We start from the raw sequence: 14,264 nt of genomic DNA on the forward strand, positions 1-14,264 counted from the left end.
TTGTTTTAAATAATTCACACCTTTTATATTATTTATTATAATCACTGTATCTGTAAAGGTTTCTTCTAATTTTCTGATTGGAAATACATATTATTTAAGATTAAGACAGAGAAATACTTACACTATAGAAAGCGCGTATTGGCCCGTTCTTGATCGGCGAATGAGAAAAGTACCGTCAGGCCGACCTTTTAAAATATGATCGGCATCGGGACGAGAACCCTGCAGATAGAGCCACGTTTTCTCATCGGAATGAACCGCAAAATCCACTTCTTCTTTGTTCTGCTTCATCCCATTCTTCTTTAACCATCTATTAATGTTTAAAATGAATAAATTATATCGATGTTTCCCGATGTAAAAACAAAAAAGAAATTTTTGGCTTACAGACTTAAATGAAAACAGAATACGTACGTAAAATGGCGCTCTTTTTGCCGCACGAGCATTCCAATCTCCGATTTTAGCCTATACATTTCTCTTTCAAGAGTTCTGTAATAAGCGATCTGTTGCTTCAGACTGTCATCTAGTTGTTCCTTACTGTCTTCTAAGGCTTTTAGTCTTCTCTTCAGCAACTCCGAATTGTCTGTCAAACTGTAATTAAACATAATAATACGATTAATAATTTCCATTTCGTTGTCTTTTATATGTGAAATGAAATCTTAAGAGAATGTTATTATCGAGATGCAAGATGTGTGCAGATCACAATAAAACAATATATATCGAACTTTCTTTTAAAAGTTTCTTTTAAAAAGTTTCATAAAAAAGAAATATAAATATACTTTAAAAAATATCAGAGGAAACAAGGGCGCTTACGTAGAAATCTCATGAGGCTGAGCTTCCTTCTGAAATCTTTCTTGAAGCTTCATTTGTTCCTCGAACATCTTGATTGCCTCTGTGAAGGCTTCCAGCGCCTGACGTTTCAACTGAACTTCATTGGCCGTTTTGCTATATAGATCCGAACAGTGTTGATATTGCCGAACCGTATCATTTATGTCCTTCTCTAGCTCAACGTATTTCTGTGCAACCTTTGTCATGTCGGTTGTATTTGCGATCTCGTCATCCTGCTTTATCGAAAAATGAGAAAGATAGTTTTAAAGGAGAACGTAATAAAATCATTTTGTCGATCAATCGAAAGTTCAAAGAATATACTTGTTGAAATCGCGAGACTGGGTAGAGCAGCTTGATATCCAGCACCGAATTGTATTGCGCGAGCGAGCAATTTCTGTAGTAGTCAACCAACTCGATGACCGAGTGGAAGTTGTAGGGATCCGAGAAACCATATTTCCCGTTTCGGTGGCTGATCTTAATGAGTTTATTGGTCCCGCCTTTACGCAGCGTCAGAGTATATTCGCCGCACTTGGAAGACGCGTCACGTACCAGGAAGGTACCATCCGGCGAGTCGATCATCTTCTCGTTCACATCGTCCCTCGTGATGTTACCCCAATACCATTCGGCCTCCTGTAGCGTACGTGGTCTAGAATTTTTTCGATGATAATTACAATTAGCAGTCATCCGTGCCACATATAGTTACAAATAATGTGAAGGAGTCAAGAGAATTTCGTATAAAAGGAAAACAAATAATAGAAATAAACATATCATATTTAAAGTTAAATTGAGAGAAACATCAGAATTAGCGTCCAATGTAGAAAATGTTGGAACTAGAAACAAATTTGTAACTTAGATTAAGATTTGGATTGAGATCAGAAGCGAATTTGAAAATCACCTGTGCGACTGTTGGTCTTTGCCAGTATCTGCACCAGGTGCCGTTCTGTCTACAACTTCGTCTTCGAGAACCGGGAATGGATCCAAAATCGGAAACAGCGGTCTCGAAACTTTACGCGGAGGCAATTGCGGAGGACTGGCAAACTCCGGTAGCCTCTCGTTCCAATCGCCGTTCAACAACAGTAATTCCATTATGCGTATGTGTGCCTCCGTGTTATGAACGACTTGGCTGTAAAATTGCGCAGTGCTAAATTCCGTAATCAAGTATTACGGGTATTCAGTCAAGTAATCTTATCTATTAATAATAATAATATAGTCGTATAACCAGTTAATTATTTTTTGTTATAACAGTATTATATAGTTATATGATAATATTATACATCGGAATCTGCTCGATATTTGCTCGATTTTTGCGAGAAGAAACTAAATTACTCTAGTAGATATACTAGTAAATTAGAAAGTCTCTGCTCTCTTAATTTAATTAGTTCGTTAGTTGACGAGATGGAAAGCGTCCACGAATGTTCCGATGGTTTTTGTTCTTTTCGGCAGTCACTATCGCGTATCGTCGATAAAAAAAGGATCATATGAATCGCGGTTTCAACCCTTCCCTTAAAATTAGAGAAATCCACATGGCACTCACATGATTCGATCCCAGGGCGGCCTGAGAAATATATGGCAGAGCATTTGCACAAGGATGGTCGGTGGTTCCGTGTAACCCCTTCCGTGCTGCAACTGGCAAATGCGACAAAAGTGCGCCATCAAATAGCACAATGTGCTACGATGATGCTCCGGTAGCTCAGCTACTAATTGATTAAGATACTTCGTGCACTGCTCGTCATTATTTCTCATATCTGCGAAACGAAAACAGATTCGGAGATTTAACAGAGTTGAACGGCGGATTATGCTATCGATTGAAAACCGGCGATAACCGGTTTAAAAAAGTATTTAACTAGAAAGTGTATACTCACTTGACGCATCCAGAAATCTGTCGTACCACTGCACCGGGATTACTGGATCTGGCAATTCACGCAGGAACTTTTTCAGGACACTGGCAATACATTGGGGTGTGTACGGGCTTAAATCAGCATTATAAACATCTGAAAATATTACATATTATATACGATTGAAATTTTAATCGCTCGAAGTTACTAACGCTTATATGTTAATAATTATTTTCGCACGAATAATTTAGAACAAAACAAAAGTTAATTAGTAGGAAATCTCGCATTCGTTTTTACTTCAAGCTATCTATAATGCTTCCTTCAAGTTTTACAAGTATGGATATATTCAGGATTTTTTTTCAGACGAATTTTTATTTTAATTAATTTTTTATGAATTACTTCTTTGGATATTTTAAAACTCAAAAAATCTTCTCATCCCTGATTTTAAAGAAAAATATTAGGCTTTGTAAATCATTTTTCTATTTTCTCCTGAAGAGAGTATAAATAAAATACAATTATATTAAAAACGAAATATATAAATCTTCAACATTACTATTGTTATTACATACAAAATAATTATTTTCCTAGGAAAAGGAATTTAAAAAAAATTTAAAAGAGAACATAGAAGGGTTTACTGTATAAGAAACATTACTAAATATTAAAAATATAAAAAACTAAAATAAAACAAAAAAGAAAGAATGATGAAAAGACAAGTAAGAGATCATTTAATGGAATTTACAAAATTAAAAAATTATGCGATAATGATGATAATGTAATATTTTGATAACTTTGAAATGTAAAATTTCGAAGGAAGGTTTAAAAGAAGTTCAAAAATCTCCTCTCTGAATACGCCCATATTCACAAGTAGTTTGATTTATTACAAAGACATGGAAATTAATTTATATGTATATTAAAATAACGATTGTAAGCGAATATAATAATTCTCAATTCGTGGAACATAATTTTCCTACGTTAAGTAGATCAATCGACGTGTTAAGCGTGACGTTAATGCGAATAACCAGTATCTCTCTCGGAAAATATAAAAGTTTACTTAACACTTTGAAAACAACTGATTTCATATGTCATGCAAAACGGTCGGGCGAGAACCTTGAAGGAAGTTTCGGGGATGTGTACGTATAAATGTTTAGCGCTAAATATGTGCGGGAATATGCAACCGGGATCTTTGTCCGTTAGAGCCGGAGATGAGGAGCTCGCAAATTCCGCTCGCTCCCCGTTCGTTGTCCCTGAAATCTCGATCTGTCGCGCAAAACGAGCGCTCGCGCTTTTCTGGCGCCCTCCCGGCATCGCGGAGGAGGGAAAAAGGCGGCCCTCCACTCCTCCACAATGCAGCGTGCATCTGGTGGCGCGCCTCGACATTTTTGCAACGCGCGAGCCGAACATCGTGGCATGACTGCCGGCTATTTATAGCAACGCGCGATCGCGCGGTCCGACTTGCCGGCCGGCCGCACGGCACGGCACGGCGCGCCGCCGCTCGTCTTACCTTCGTTCAGCTTCTGTCGCAGCTCGAGGGTATGCTCATTAGGCGGGCTGCTGTGGTAGACTTTGTAGAGATCCAGCGTCGTGTCGGCGAACGCCTGCTCCTCGAAGGCGCGGGTACATCGTTCCACCAGGATCGGCGCCGCACGGCTGGCGGTGTCGAATTGCGAACACAACGCGAGGCCGAACACTGAAAAATGAGACAAACATCGGGCCGATTCCTTGGGCTGAATTCTTCGGGCTTTGGGACCGCACGATCGCTGTGGCGTGGACGGAGAGAATTTTGAAACGCGAGATCTTACAACCTCTCACAGCCTCTTTTCAAATGCGTAGACGTTGGAAATTTCGTTTCGTCTCTAACATGGCATTGCGGCAGAGGATAAGCAATCAGCGACTAAATAAATTTTTCTTTTTTTTTTTTTTCCAATATCCTTTGTCCTTTTCGAATGCGTTTTAGTGTTAAAGTCAAAGCATGCCGTGCGATCGATCGCCGGACGAAGCAAGAGCGATGGTCTTCTTCATCTCCGAGGCGTCGTGAGATTCGTCGCGAAATTCGGCGAAGACAAAGCGACGAATGCGGGAATTGCGTAACGCCGCGGTCGCCACCGAGGAATGCTCGAGGAGGTGGAATTCCTGGCGGTTCCCCGCGGATTTTCGCGAGAACGAGCCGCTCCTCCGCTGTTTATCGCCTACGGCCTGCTCATTCTCTCTCCTCGATCGTCTCGCGTTCCTCTTCTCTTTCCTCCTTCTCCCCTCCCCCTCTATCCCCGTTTTATTACGTCTGACGAACCTTTGACTTTATTTTCGCGCGAGGATATACGGCACGATCATATTTTCAGACACGATCTCGTTTTCTCTCTCGCTTTCTCTGTCTCTGGCTCCCGCCACTTGTACAATCAAAGAAGCATTATGACAAGAGAGAGAGAGAGAGAGAGAGAGAGAGAGAGAGAGAGAGGGGGGGGGATGAACGGAGAGAATATATTGTGTAGGAAGGGGAAGAGGAGGAAAAGGAGGAGGAGGAGAGAGAAATTTATTTTTATGGCCGCGACGGCGACGTCTCGTTTCTTCTTCATGACCGTATCTTCTTTTTGTTCTCTCGAGAAGGACAAGTGACCGAGAGAGAGAGAGAGAGAGAGAGAGAGAGAGAGAGAGAGAGAATTAGAATTAAAACATGATCTATACCAGAATGTAGGCACGCACGCGAATTTTATGCACGGACACAAGGCGGAGGCCAGCCGGGCTATTCGATATTCGTCACGAATTCGAATGTTGCTCGTCTCGATGCGTGCAACAGTGAGCAAGCGAATTCTCGGGCTCTCGCGCCGTCGGGCACGAATAAATCAACGCGCGAGAGCACGCAAAATTCTCGGATTTTCGGTGTGCGATTCACGTGATCAACGCTTACGAAAGCTTGGTGTCAAACGGATGTCCAAAGCAGAATTCGCATCCTGGAGACCGAAAATCGCCGAAAAAAACTCGAGCGCAATTCGGAAATTCGACATTGCAAGATCAACGCGAGACCGCGACTCGGTCGGAGGTCAGCGGGGAGAAGTCGAAGAGGGGAAACGATCGAATCTCGCGGAGAGATCGTTCGACCATTTGATTTGATCGCTAACCGTTTACCGGTTACGTCGGGTTTATGCAATTAGCGCGATAGATATGTGACCGCGCGAGTAAAACGCGTGCCCCGCGCGCGCGCGCGCGCGCGCGAGAGAGCGCCCGTGGGCGTGAAATGCCGAGCGAGTGCAATTAGAGGTGTGAATCGATAGAGGCGGGGCCGGGGCCACGTCGTTTTTTCAATCAACCTTTCAGACGCGGGGGACGCAGGTGTGCGACTCGCGAGATCGTCAATGTCGAAGTCGTAACACCGGGAGAATGCTCGCGCGCGCGGGACTCCCGCGCACGTGACTTGAATTTTTGTTTCGGGATAGAAGAAACGTAATTGCCGTCTGTATGCACCCTCCGAGCTAGCCGACGACTCGCGCGTGTGTAAGCGCGATTAAAATTGCGCGCTGTCAATTGCTGCGAATCAACTGGAGCCGATGCGACAGATCGCGTGCGGAGAAATCCATACCGCATGCGGCACCCGCGCGCGCGGGGTAGCATATTTTCCTCCGGTAAAGTGCGAAATTGGAAATGGTGTCCGAAATCCCCTCTCCCCCTCCTCACCAGGCCTCACCGTTTCCGGGGGTTGTTAAAGAGCGGGGGAAAGTTCATTAGATCCGACCTCCCCCTCATGACGGATTTCCGGACGAAGCGCGGCTAACGAAATCAAGGCGTAATTAACGTTCTGCATACTCCAAGGCCGGTCATCCTAAAAACACCATCTCGCTGCTCTCCTCTCGACTTTGGTTTCCAGAGCTCTGCCGTGAAATCTCGCTCGCACCGGACTGACCCCCGGTTCATTAATGTCATCAAATTATATCAATTCCCTTATCGCTATACACTTCTCGTCGCAGCTGCGAATTGGCGTCGCGGGCTAATGATGTTATCAGCGGGATAACGATAATTCCGAGCGATCGATGCACCATCGGTGCGTGGTGTACAAACGCAATTGGCGAACGCGGGGAACGGTTAGAATAAATGAATGAGGGATCAGGAGGGAGAGGGGGGAGGGGGGAGGCAGCGCGGAGCGACGGGGGCGACATGGCCCTGAAGACTGGCGCCGCGTTCGCGGTTTCGCTATGCACAAATATTCGATTCCGTCATTCGCGCCGCGGCGTGTGCAGCGTTAATTAAATGCATCGCTGGAGGCGCACGTTGGCGGCACGAGCGTTGAGCCTTGCCTGCGTTGTCTCTGCCGATTATCGTCGTCTGGGGTATTCGCGCCGCGTTTAACCATCACACTGCCAAATGCACACGTCGCATCTCCAGCTGGCGGGGACCGGTGTGACCTCAGAAAATTCCCCCGATACTCCAACGCAACTCCGTGTTTATCAATGTAGATTAACCTTTAATCTTGACTTTAAATTACTCTTTATCTTCTTCTGACTTTTAAAAATGAAAAAGGATGTTCACGTTAATCTTGGTAGAAGTAGACGTAAAAGATTTACCGACACGAGAATGAAGAATAATCACACACATTGAGAAAGAGAATTGCATTTGGAAATTTATTTTTGGAAATAAGATTTATTTTTAAATACGAGATACAAAATTTTATTCATATGGTGAATAAACCATTTTAGAAAGAAAAATGAAATATTTCATAGAAATGTATATTTCATCACATTCAAATTCTTTTATAAATAATAGAAGAAAATATGCTAACAAGCTAATATTTGCTTTTAAATATTTAATACTTCTTTTTCTCAGTGTAATTTAAAAAAAAAAACAACATTCAGAACATCTACGAACATGACATGGTCATGCCATTTTAAATCTATAAAAGAATATAAAAAATACAAGAAAAGTCAAAAGTCTTTTTTAACTTAACTTTAATTCCTTTTTCCGAAAATTATATTTCGTTGCTAGAAATAAATATATTTCATTTCGTCTTGCGTACGAACATTGAGTTGCAAAGGCGCGATTGCAAAAGTCAGATCGAAATAAAATTCAATCCCATTGAGATTTTGTAGACCGCCGTTTTCCCGTAACGCCACGCCGCGGATATTAGATTTTGCCAAGTGGAGAACGCGTTGCGGCGCGAGGCGAGACCGTGTTGAAACTCGTACGCTCGGTTAAGGATCATTAAATGCCAGCAAGTGAGGCGACTCCCACGCGACCGCGACGCGGAGGGATTTCAATGGAAGAAAGCCGTAAGGTCTCCAAGCAGGCCTCCAAGCCTCGTGCAATGATCCAGGTTATCATAACGAGGTGCGAGCGACCAGGCGCCAGGACGGGCGTCCTTGCCGTCAACTTTGTAATTTGTGCGATTTGCCGCACGGCCGGTTACGATGGTAGCGAGTGTGTTTCTGACGCAACTCCTCCCGCCTTGGAAGACAACTGAATTTTTCAGCGTGTTTTCTGTGTTCTACCCATTAGAGGCACGATGAAGGATTAATGGGCCGTGCCGCGCACGGCGGCTCCTGCCTCGCCATAAAATTTGCAAACGGCGACGGGGCGGCAATCCACGCGACGTGACTTACCTGAAGTAAACCTGCTGATACGATTGTCCGAGTCGGCCGATATGCAATTGGAAGGTAAACCCGTCGCTGAACACGTCCTATGAGCGACCAGCCCGCAATCTGCGCAACGCAGAAAATTCGCGAGATTAACAACATGAAAAATGCGCATAGCTCCCATTTTTTTCAATTCACTTCTGTTCTGGTTTCAGAATTTTTTATTCGCGGCATGATTGTCATGCAAGAGTAAACACGAATGTTAGAAATGTTTGTCAATGATGAATTTCACAGTCTGAATAAAGTCTCTAGCAGCTATGTAAATCTATTAAGTTGGAATTCCCACCATCGCAAATCGAGTTCGCATAAAAAAATTTAATTTATTGTTGTTTATATGCTAATTTGTAATTCTAATCTGAATTTTATTGTTGATTTAGTAAAAAATCGCGTTTCAAAATTGGAGGACCAGTTTGCCATTAAGCTGAATCCCCCATAATAAATAAAATATATAACCGTATTGTATAAAAAAATACACCAGAATTTGTTGCTAATTTATTACTCCACCACAGCGCAAAAACATATCAGAAATTCAATAATTTTACGAAATAACATTATTTACAAAGCACTGCACAATCAAATCTACAAGTAGGATTACAAAAGAATCGAAAATAGAGAAACTAATTAGCAAAAAATAGCACAAAAGTATATATTCATTTTTTAAATTTCCTGCTTTTTTCCTTTTGGGTTAGTGCTAACTTTAATCTTAGCATAGTCATTATTTTTACCGAATAGGCTGGAGCAAAAAAATCAGAAATAGAGCAATTAATTAGCAAAAAAAATAGCACTACAAAAGTATGTATTTATTTTTTTTTCTTTATGGCTATGCAAATTTTAATCTTTTGCGTACGTCGCGCTGTTCCTAAAATTCAACTGATTCAAAAAGGTTAGACTTTAACAAAGGTCGACTTAGCGATAAAGGACGGAAACGAACGTACCTTGGCAGAGGAAGCCTTGATGTAGGAGGCCCCTGAGGTATTTATGGCATTTACCGCACTTCTCCAACACGCTGAAGCTGTGCAGCTTGAGATTGTGCGCGTTATTGGCCAGGTTGTTGCCCGGATAGTTGACTCCAAGGGAACAGGTCGACTCCACGGCGACGCCGGACGTCGGCGTCGTCGTGCTGAGTGTCGAGCCCATCGTCTCCATCGCCACCGGGACTTTGCAGAGTTCTTCGATGCACACCAAAATGTTCCTCTGATGGAATTCATCTTTTATACCCATATTCTGTAACAGGAAAACACGACACGTTTCGCATGCGCTCGAAAGACAGAAAAAAAAAAACACCAATGTAAAACATGTTACGTTTTAAAATTAATATTCTCGCGACGTCGAAGGAACTTCAAATGTTAAAAAACTGCAAAAAAAAAAAAAAAAAAAAACGAAACTCCAATCACTCTGATCAAATTCAAATTTTAAAAATTTTCAGATTTTGTTTTAACTAATTTTATCAGTCATTTTGTCATTTCAATTAATTGAAAAATTAATTCGTTAGAAAAATTAATGAATCAATTTAAATTAAATTTATATTTTCGGCATAATCAAACGTAACGATTATAATGTATTGCGTATAATAAAATCTTTATGAAATTTTCCAATTTGAATATATACTCAGAGGAAATCACGATTTCAGATTTCTCGTAATCTTTGATCGACTTGGTGTAATGTGCGCCACAGAAGATGGCGGGATCATTCAAAATTAATTCTGTGGAATCGTAGATTGAGACGCGAAAACTTTTTTCGGCGTACCACGTACGATGAAAACGCGTACGTAGCCGATGACGGTTGTAAATCTGCAAGGGTGTAACGCGAACCAAGATCGCGACTATAAAGAGCGGGCGCATAACGCGTGTCAAAGTCGAGCGTGGAGACAGTTACACGGTGACTAATGAGAGAAAATAATACGCTCGTCGTAAATAACCCGCTAATGAGGGTTCAACTCTTCAGAGATAGCGGACCGATTAAGATCCACTGGCCCATTTTTCCGCAGAAATCGTGAATTTCTGCGGTCATTCACGAACAAAATAATTTCGCTAAATTCCTTTCGCTTCCTTCGTCAAAATGTCTCGATCTCATTTCATCCATTTAAAAAATGGTGCGAAATGGAAAACAATAATACGTTGTTGTATGCATTTTTAGATATATAATACCGTAGTTTTATAGGGACAGTGAAAATATATTTACTATAATTGTAATTTCTTATGAAGAAATATCATAAAATTACAAGTGTTCAAAATATTTTTCTTATTATCTATCGTCAGCCAGAATCTATTGACAGCCAGAAATATTAGCAAATCGTCATCTTACTCCCTTTCCCTACATCTTTTTACACGGTTTTAAATTAGCGTTCAGTATTGGTATATGATTTGTTCAGTAAATTTTGCTGCAAAGTTCTAGAGTTTCTAGAGTCTGACTCCACGAAGAGATCACTCGCGATCGCTCGCATTATAAATTACGGCGTGCTGCCTCCCTTTTCGCGGACTAAGCGGCGGAAAATACTCCCCGAGAGTAGCGATATCGCAAAAAGAGCGAAAAGGGGGGGAGATAATTCGCGGGTACCGCGGCGGTAAATCAGTCAAGGGGGACGTTGAGGAGTCGGGAGCACCGTGCTCGTAAAAGGGTGAACACACGCCGAACGGGCGATCGTAATTTATACGCGTCGTTACGACCCTCTCACTCGCTCTCTTTCTCTCCCGTTCTCTCTCCCGGCAGGCATCTCGTTTTCCCTAAAGCACGGCCAAGGCAACAGGTGTCGGGTGTATGCACCGCTCTGCACAATACCTGGCGAGGAAGTATAATGCACCCCGCGGTTCGCGAGTTAGCGATGCGGGTCACGCATTCGCGTAATGAAGACCCTCGAGAGAGAGAGAGAGAGAGAGCCCAAAGGCCTTTTGTCAATCGCTTTACACAGTCGCTTCAATCGGAAATCCGTATCTCCGTCGCGGAATACGTTCGCGGCATCGCGTGCGCCTAATGCCTTGAATCGATGCGTGTCTGATCGTCCAAGAATGCCACTTGTGAGAGTAGCGGCTGATCGACATGATCATTTTGTGTATTCCGAATAATAAGTAGAAACGAGAGGAAAGTAACAAAAAAAGGAAAGCAATTTTGTTGATTAAAAATTAAAAATATGTTGCACCAACGATATTTTGGCTCTGACGAAATTTAAAATTTCAAATTTGTTGCTGAAGCAAAAGCGAAGTCTAACGTGCTTTAATTTGCACAAATGTTAATAAAATAAATGCAAAGCATTTTAAGTATTGCTTTGGTACAAATTTGAAGTTTTAAGTTTTCAACATTTCGTTGATGCAACTGGCCCTTAGAATGCCAATACATCTCGTTGTTTTCGAGTTATTACCGTTTTTATGTTGCTAAAGCAGCCCGCCATCTTTACTTGATTTTAATTATGTTATAAAAATCATAAAGATCATCTCTTCTTTCAACTTTGACAAAAAAATTTGAAAGCAAAGCAATTTTAAAAATTTCAACATAAAAATAACGATTTCCAGATCTATATTCATCCAACTTTTTTTCTTATTTTTGAATCTTCAATCCATCTGAATCTTCCAAGTGATTGATGTTCACTTTTAAAATATATAAAAAAAAATATATATATATATATTTATTTATTTATACATACACACATATGCACGTTGCTCTACAATTATGTTTATTGTTAAATATCTCGATTCGCGATCGGTTTCAAAACGATGAAAGAAAAGCTAATTATAGCCGCAACAAATGTGATAATTATAGGACAGCTTATGTAAACTATATATAATTATAATCGTATCTTAAATGTAATTCGCATACGTCGGTGCGAAGTGAAACGGTCGAAGTTCTCTGCTTCGTTCCTCGGCGTCCACTTCTCGCGAAATGTGTAAATGTGTTAAGAACTCGTCAAATGTGTTAACAAGCGGCTCGATTACAGCGGCGAGAATAAAAATGCCGGCAACCTTCGCGCGATGCAGAATCATACACGTCAGTGAATTGCATATTTGCTACTTGGGCGCGCTTGATGAGATAATCGTCGCGCGATTAATCGTCGCCGCTAATCACGTTCAATCAATCGACCCCCCCGTACATCGACCGATCCAATATCGATGCGATGTACAGGTTCCTCTATTAATATTGTCCCGGTGAATCTTGGACTTGACCGTGTGGCTTTCTTTCCGCGCTCGCGTGTCCAATTTAAATTCCCCGCATTCGCCGCTGCCACGTTTACGAGCGTGGCGCGAGGCTTGACCCCGAGCTGCATTGTTTTAATGTCGAGGCGACCATGGCTGAGAAAATTGCGTTTTTTTTACCTCCGGAGTAATTTGACGATTCTTGGAATCTCGCATTACGTCCGTAGAATACGTTTCAGATTAAAAAAGATATATCGGAAAACGAGCGCGTATTCCCTTTAGATGTAAATTCCTACGAGAGGCGCGCGAGGCATTGACGTAAAAAAACCGTTGCGCGTCGTGATTTTCCGTTGCTCGGCGCAACGTAAATTTCAAACAGTCGATCCTTTGATAAAAGATGTGGCTGTTCCCCAAGGAGAGAAGACGGAATCGTGTGTAAAAGGGAAATTCGAAGAGAGAGAAAAGTTGGAAAACGAAACGAAACGGAGAATAGAGGTGCGAGCGCGCGATTTCATTTTACGTAAATTGTCTCTATAGCGCAAGAAAAATAAATCCGGCTCCATCCGGGAAGAGAGAAAGAGAGAGAGAGAGAGAGAGAGAGAGAGAGATAGCACTTCCGGCAGCTGGCTTCTTTTTCAAATTACGGTATTCGGTGGCGTGCACACGCGCGCGCTGAGTTCTCGTGCGATGGCGCGCTATTTCGGCCGGCGCCACGGCGCGCAGTGGGCCAAACGCTATTATTAGCGGCGACAAGCCGGCAAAAGTAAAGTGATCGATATATTACACGGCCGTGCGAGAACGCGGCGATAAAATTTGACGGGTCCGTTATTTTATTTCCAAGTGCCAAGAAACGCCTCGCGCGACGGAAAGGGAATTTGCCTCGGCGTACTCGCGCGGATACTCCGCGCAGCTTTGCTTTCCCCCCCGTTTATTTCTCTCGAGCAAACAAAAACGTTGGGGAAATACTATGAAAAAAATAGATTTTATTTTCGAGAGGTCCGCTGTAAGTCACGTCAATAAAATAATTCTTCGATAACGCGGGTCCCCTCAGCTCAGATGCCTTACGTGAAATAAATTCTTCGTAAAACCGAATTGAAATAAATCTTTTAGGAAACTAACGTCGAACGCCGGGGGACGTCGGTGAAACTCCGAAAGAATTAAGGAAGACGCGTTCTTTTATCGTCCCAACGCGCGTTTCGCAGCAGATGGGAAAATCTGCCCGAAGGACAAGCCGAGTAGAAGACTCAAACGATTTCTCTCACTAAAAGGACGTTCAGTATCGATTTACGAGTCAATTAGTATGATAATACGCGATTTACGCTCGGAGTAGCCTTGGCGAGACATGCATTTTTGCCCTGCGAGAAACGCGCCAAGACTGAGATTACGAGAATCCCTATTTAAGAGAGATATTGAGATGAAAACCACAGTGAATCTATTGAAAAAAATTTTAACTCCTCCGACTTACTAATTTTACAACTGTATAAAAGTTAACGCTCCATGCCCAAATAAAAAAATGTGTCGAAGCAAATAAATAAAATTCCGTCTAAATTTTCAAGATTCGTCTGATGAAATCAAAGGAATCTCGGATGGCAATATTAGCATCGCAACGATATAGTTATAGTTCCGCACAATTATTACTCAGTGGGCGAGCAATTAGGCTCACCCCCCCCCTCTCTCTCTCTCTCTCTCTTTCTCTCTTTCTCCGTCTAATTAATGCATCCGTTTAGCCCACGGCCCGATTTTCAGGTGTGACTCCGTTTTCGCTTTCATTTTCGTATCCGCGCGAGCGAGCGAGCGCAATTACCGCCGCGCGCCGTCGCCGTCGCCGCTGTGGAAAATGCGGGCGTAATTAACGGAACGAAGAAACA

The 14,264-nt window shown here is 42.3% G+C and overlaps 1 protein-coding gene across 2 annotated transcripts in view; it reads right to left on the reverse strand.

Moving 5' to 3' along the window:
• Window positions 1-14,264, reverse strand: part of Pi3K21B (phosphatidylinositol 3-kinase regulatory subunit alpha) — a 39,014-nt gene that overhangs the window by 10,677 nt on the left and 14,073 nt on the right. Inside the window, exons 3-12 of one of the 2 annotated variants that reach the window (XM_011644590.2) lie at window positions 9,208-9,496; window positions 8,240-8,338; window positions 4,159-4,344; window positions 2,685-2,813; window positions 2,357-2,567; window positions 1,718-1,945; window positions 1,144-1,468; window positions 808-1,055; window positions 409-585; window positions 122-307 (exon numbers count right to left, since the gene is read on the reverse strand). In XM_011644590.2, coding sequence (XP_011642892.2) covers window positions 122-307; window positions 409-585; window positions 808-1,055; window positions 1,144-1,468; window positions 1,718-1,945; window positions 2,357-2,567; window positions 2,685-2,813; window positions 4,159-4,344; window positions 8,240-8,338; window positions 9,208-9,496 — 2,078 coding nt within the window. Of the gene's footprint in view, window positions 1-121; window positions 308-408; window positions 586-807; window positions 1,059-1,143; window positions 1,469-1,717; window positions 1,946-2,356; window positions 2,568-2,684; window positions 2,814-4,158; window positions 4,345-8,239; window positions 8,339-9,207; window positions 9,497-14,264 lie in introns of both variants that reach the window. The other variant, XM_089074093.1, reaches the window with a different exon arrangement.

Source organism: Pogonomyrmex barbatus, unplaced genomic scaffold, assembly GCF_055798465.1.
Source record: "Pogonomyrmex barbatus isolate J1 unplaced genomic scaffold, ASM5579846v1 scaffold16, whole genome shotgun sequence".
Taxonomy (NCBI): domain Eukaryota; kingdom Metazoa; phylum Arthropoda; class Insecta; order Hymenoptera; family Formicidae; genus Pogonomyrmex; species Pogonomyrmex barbatus.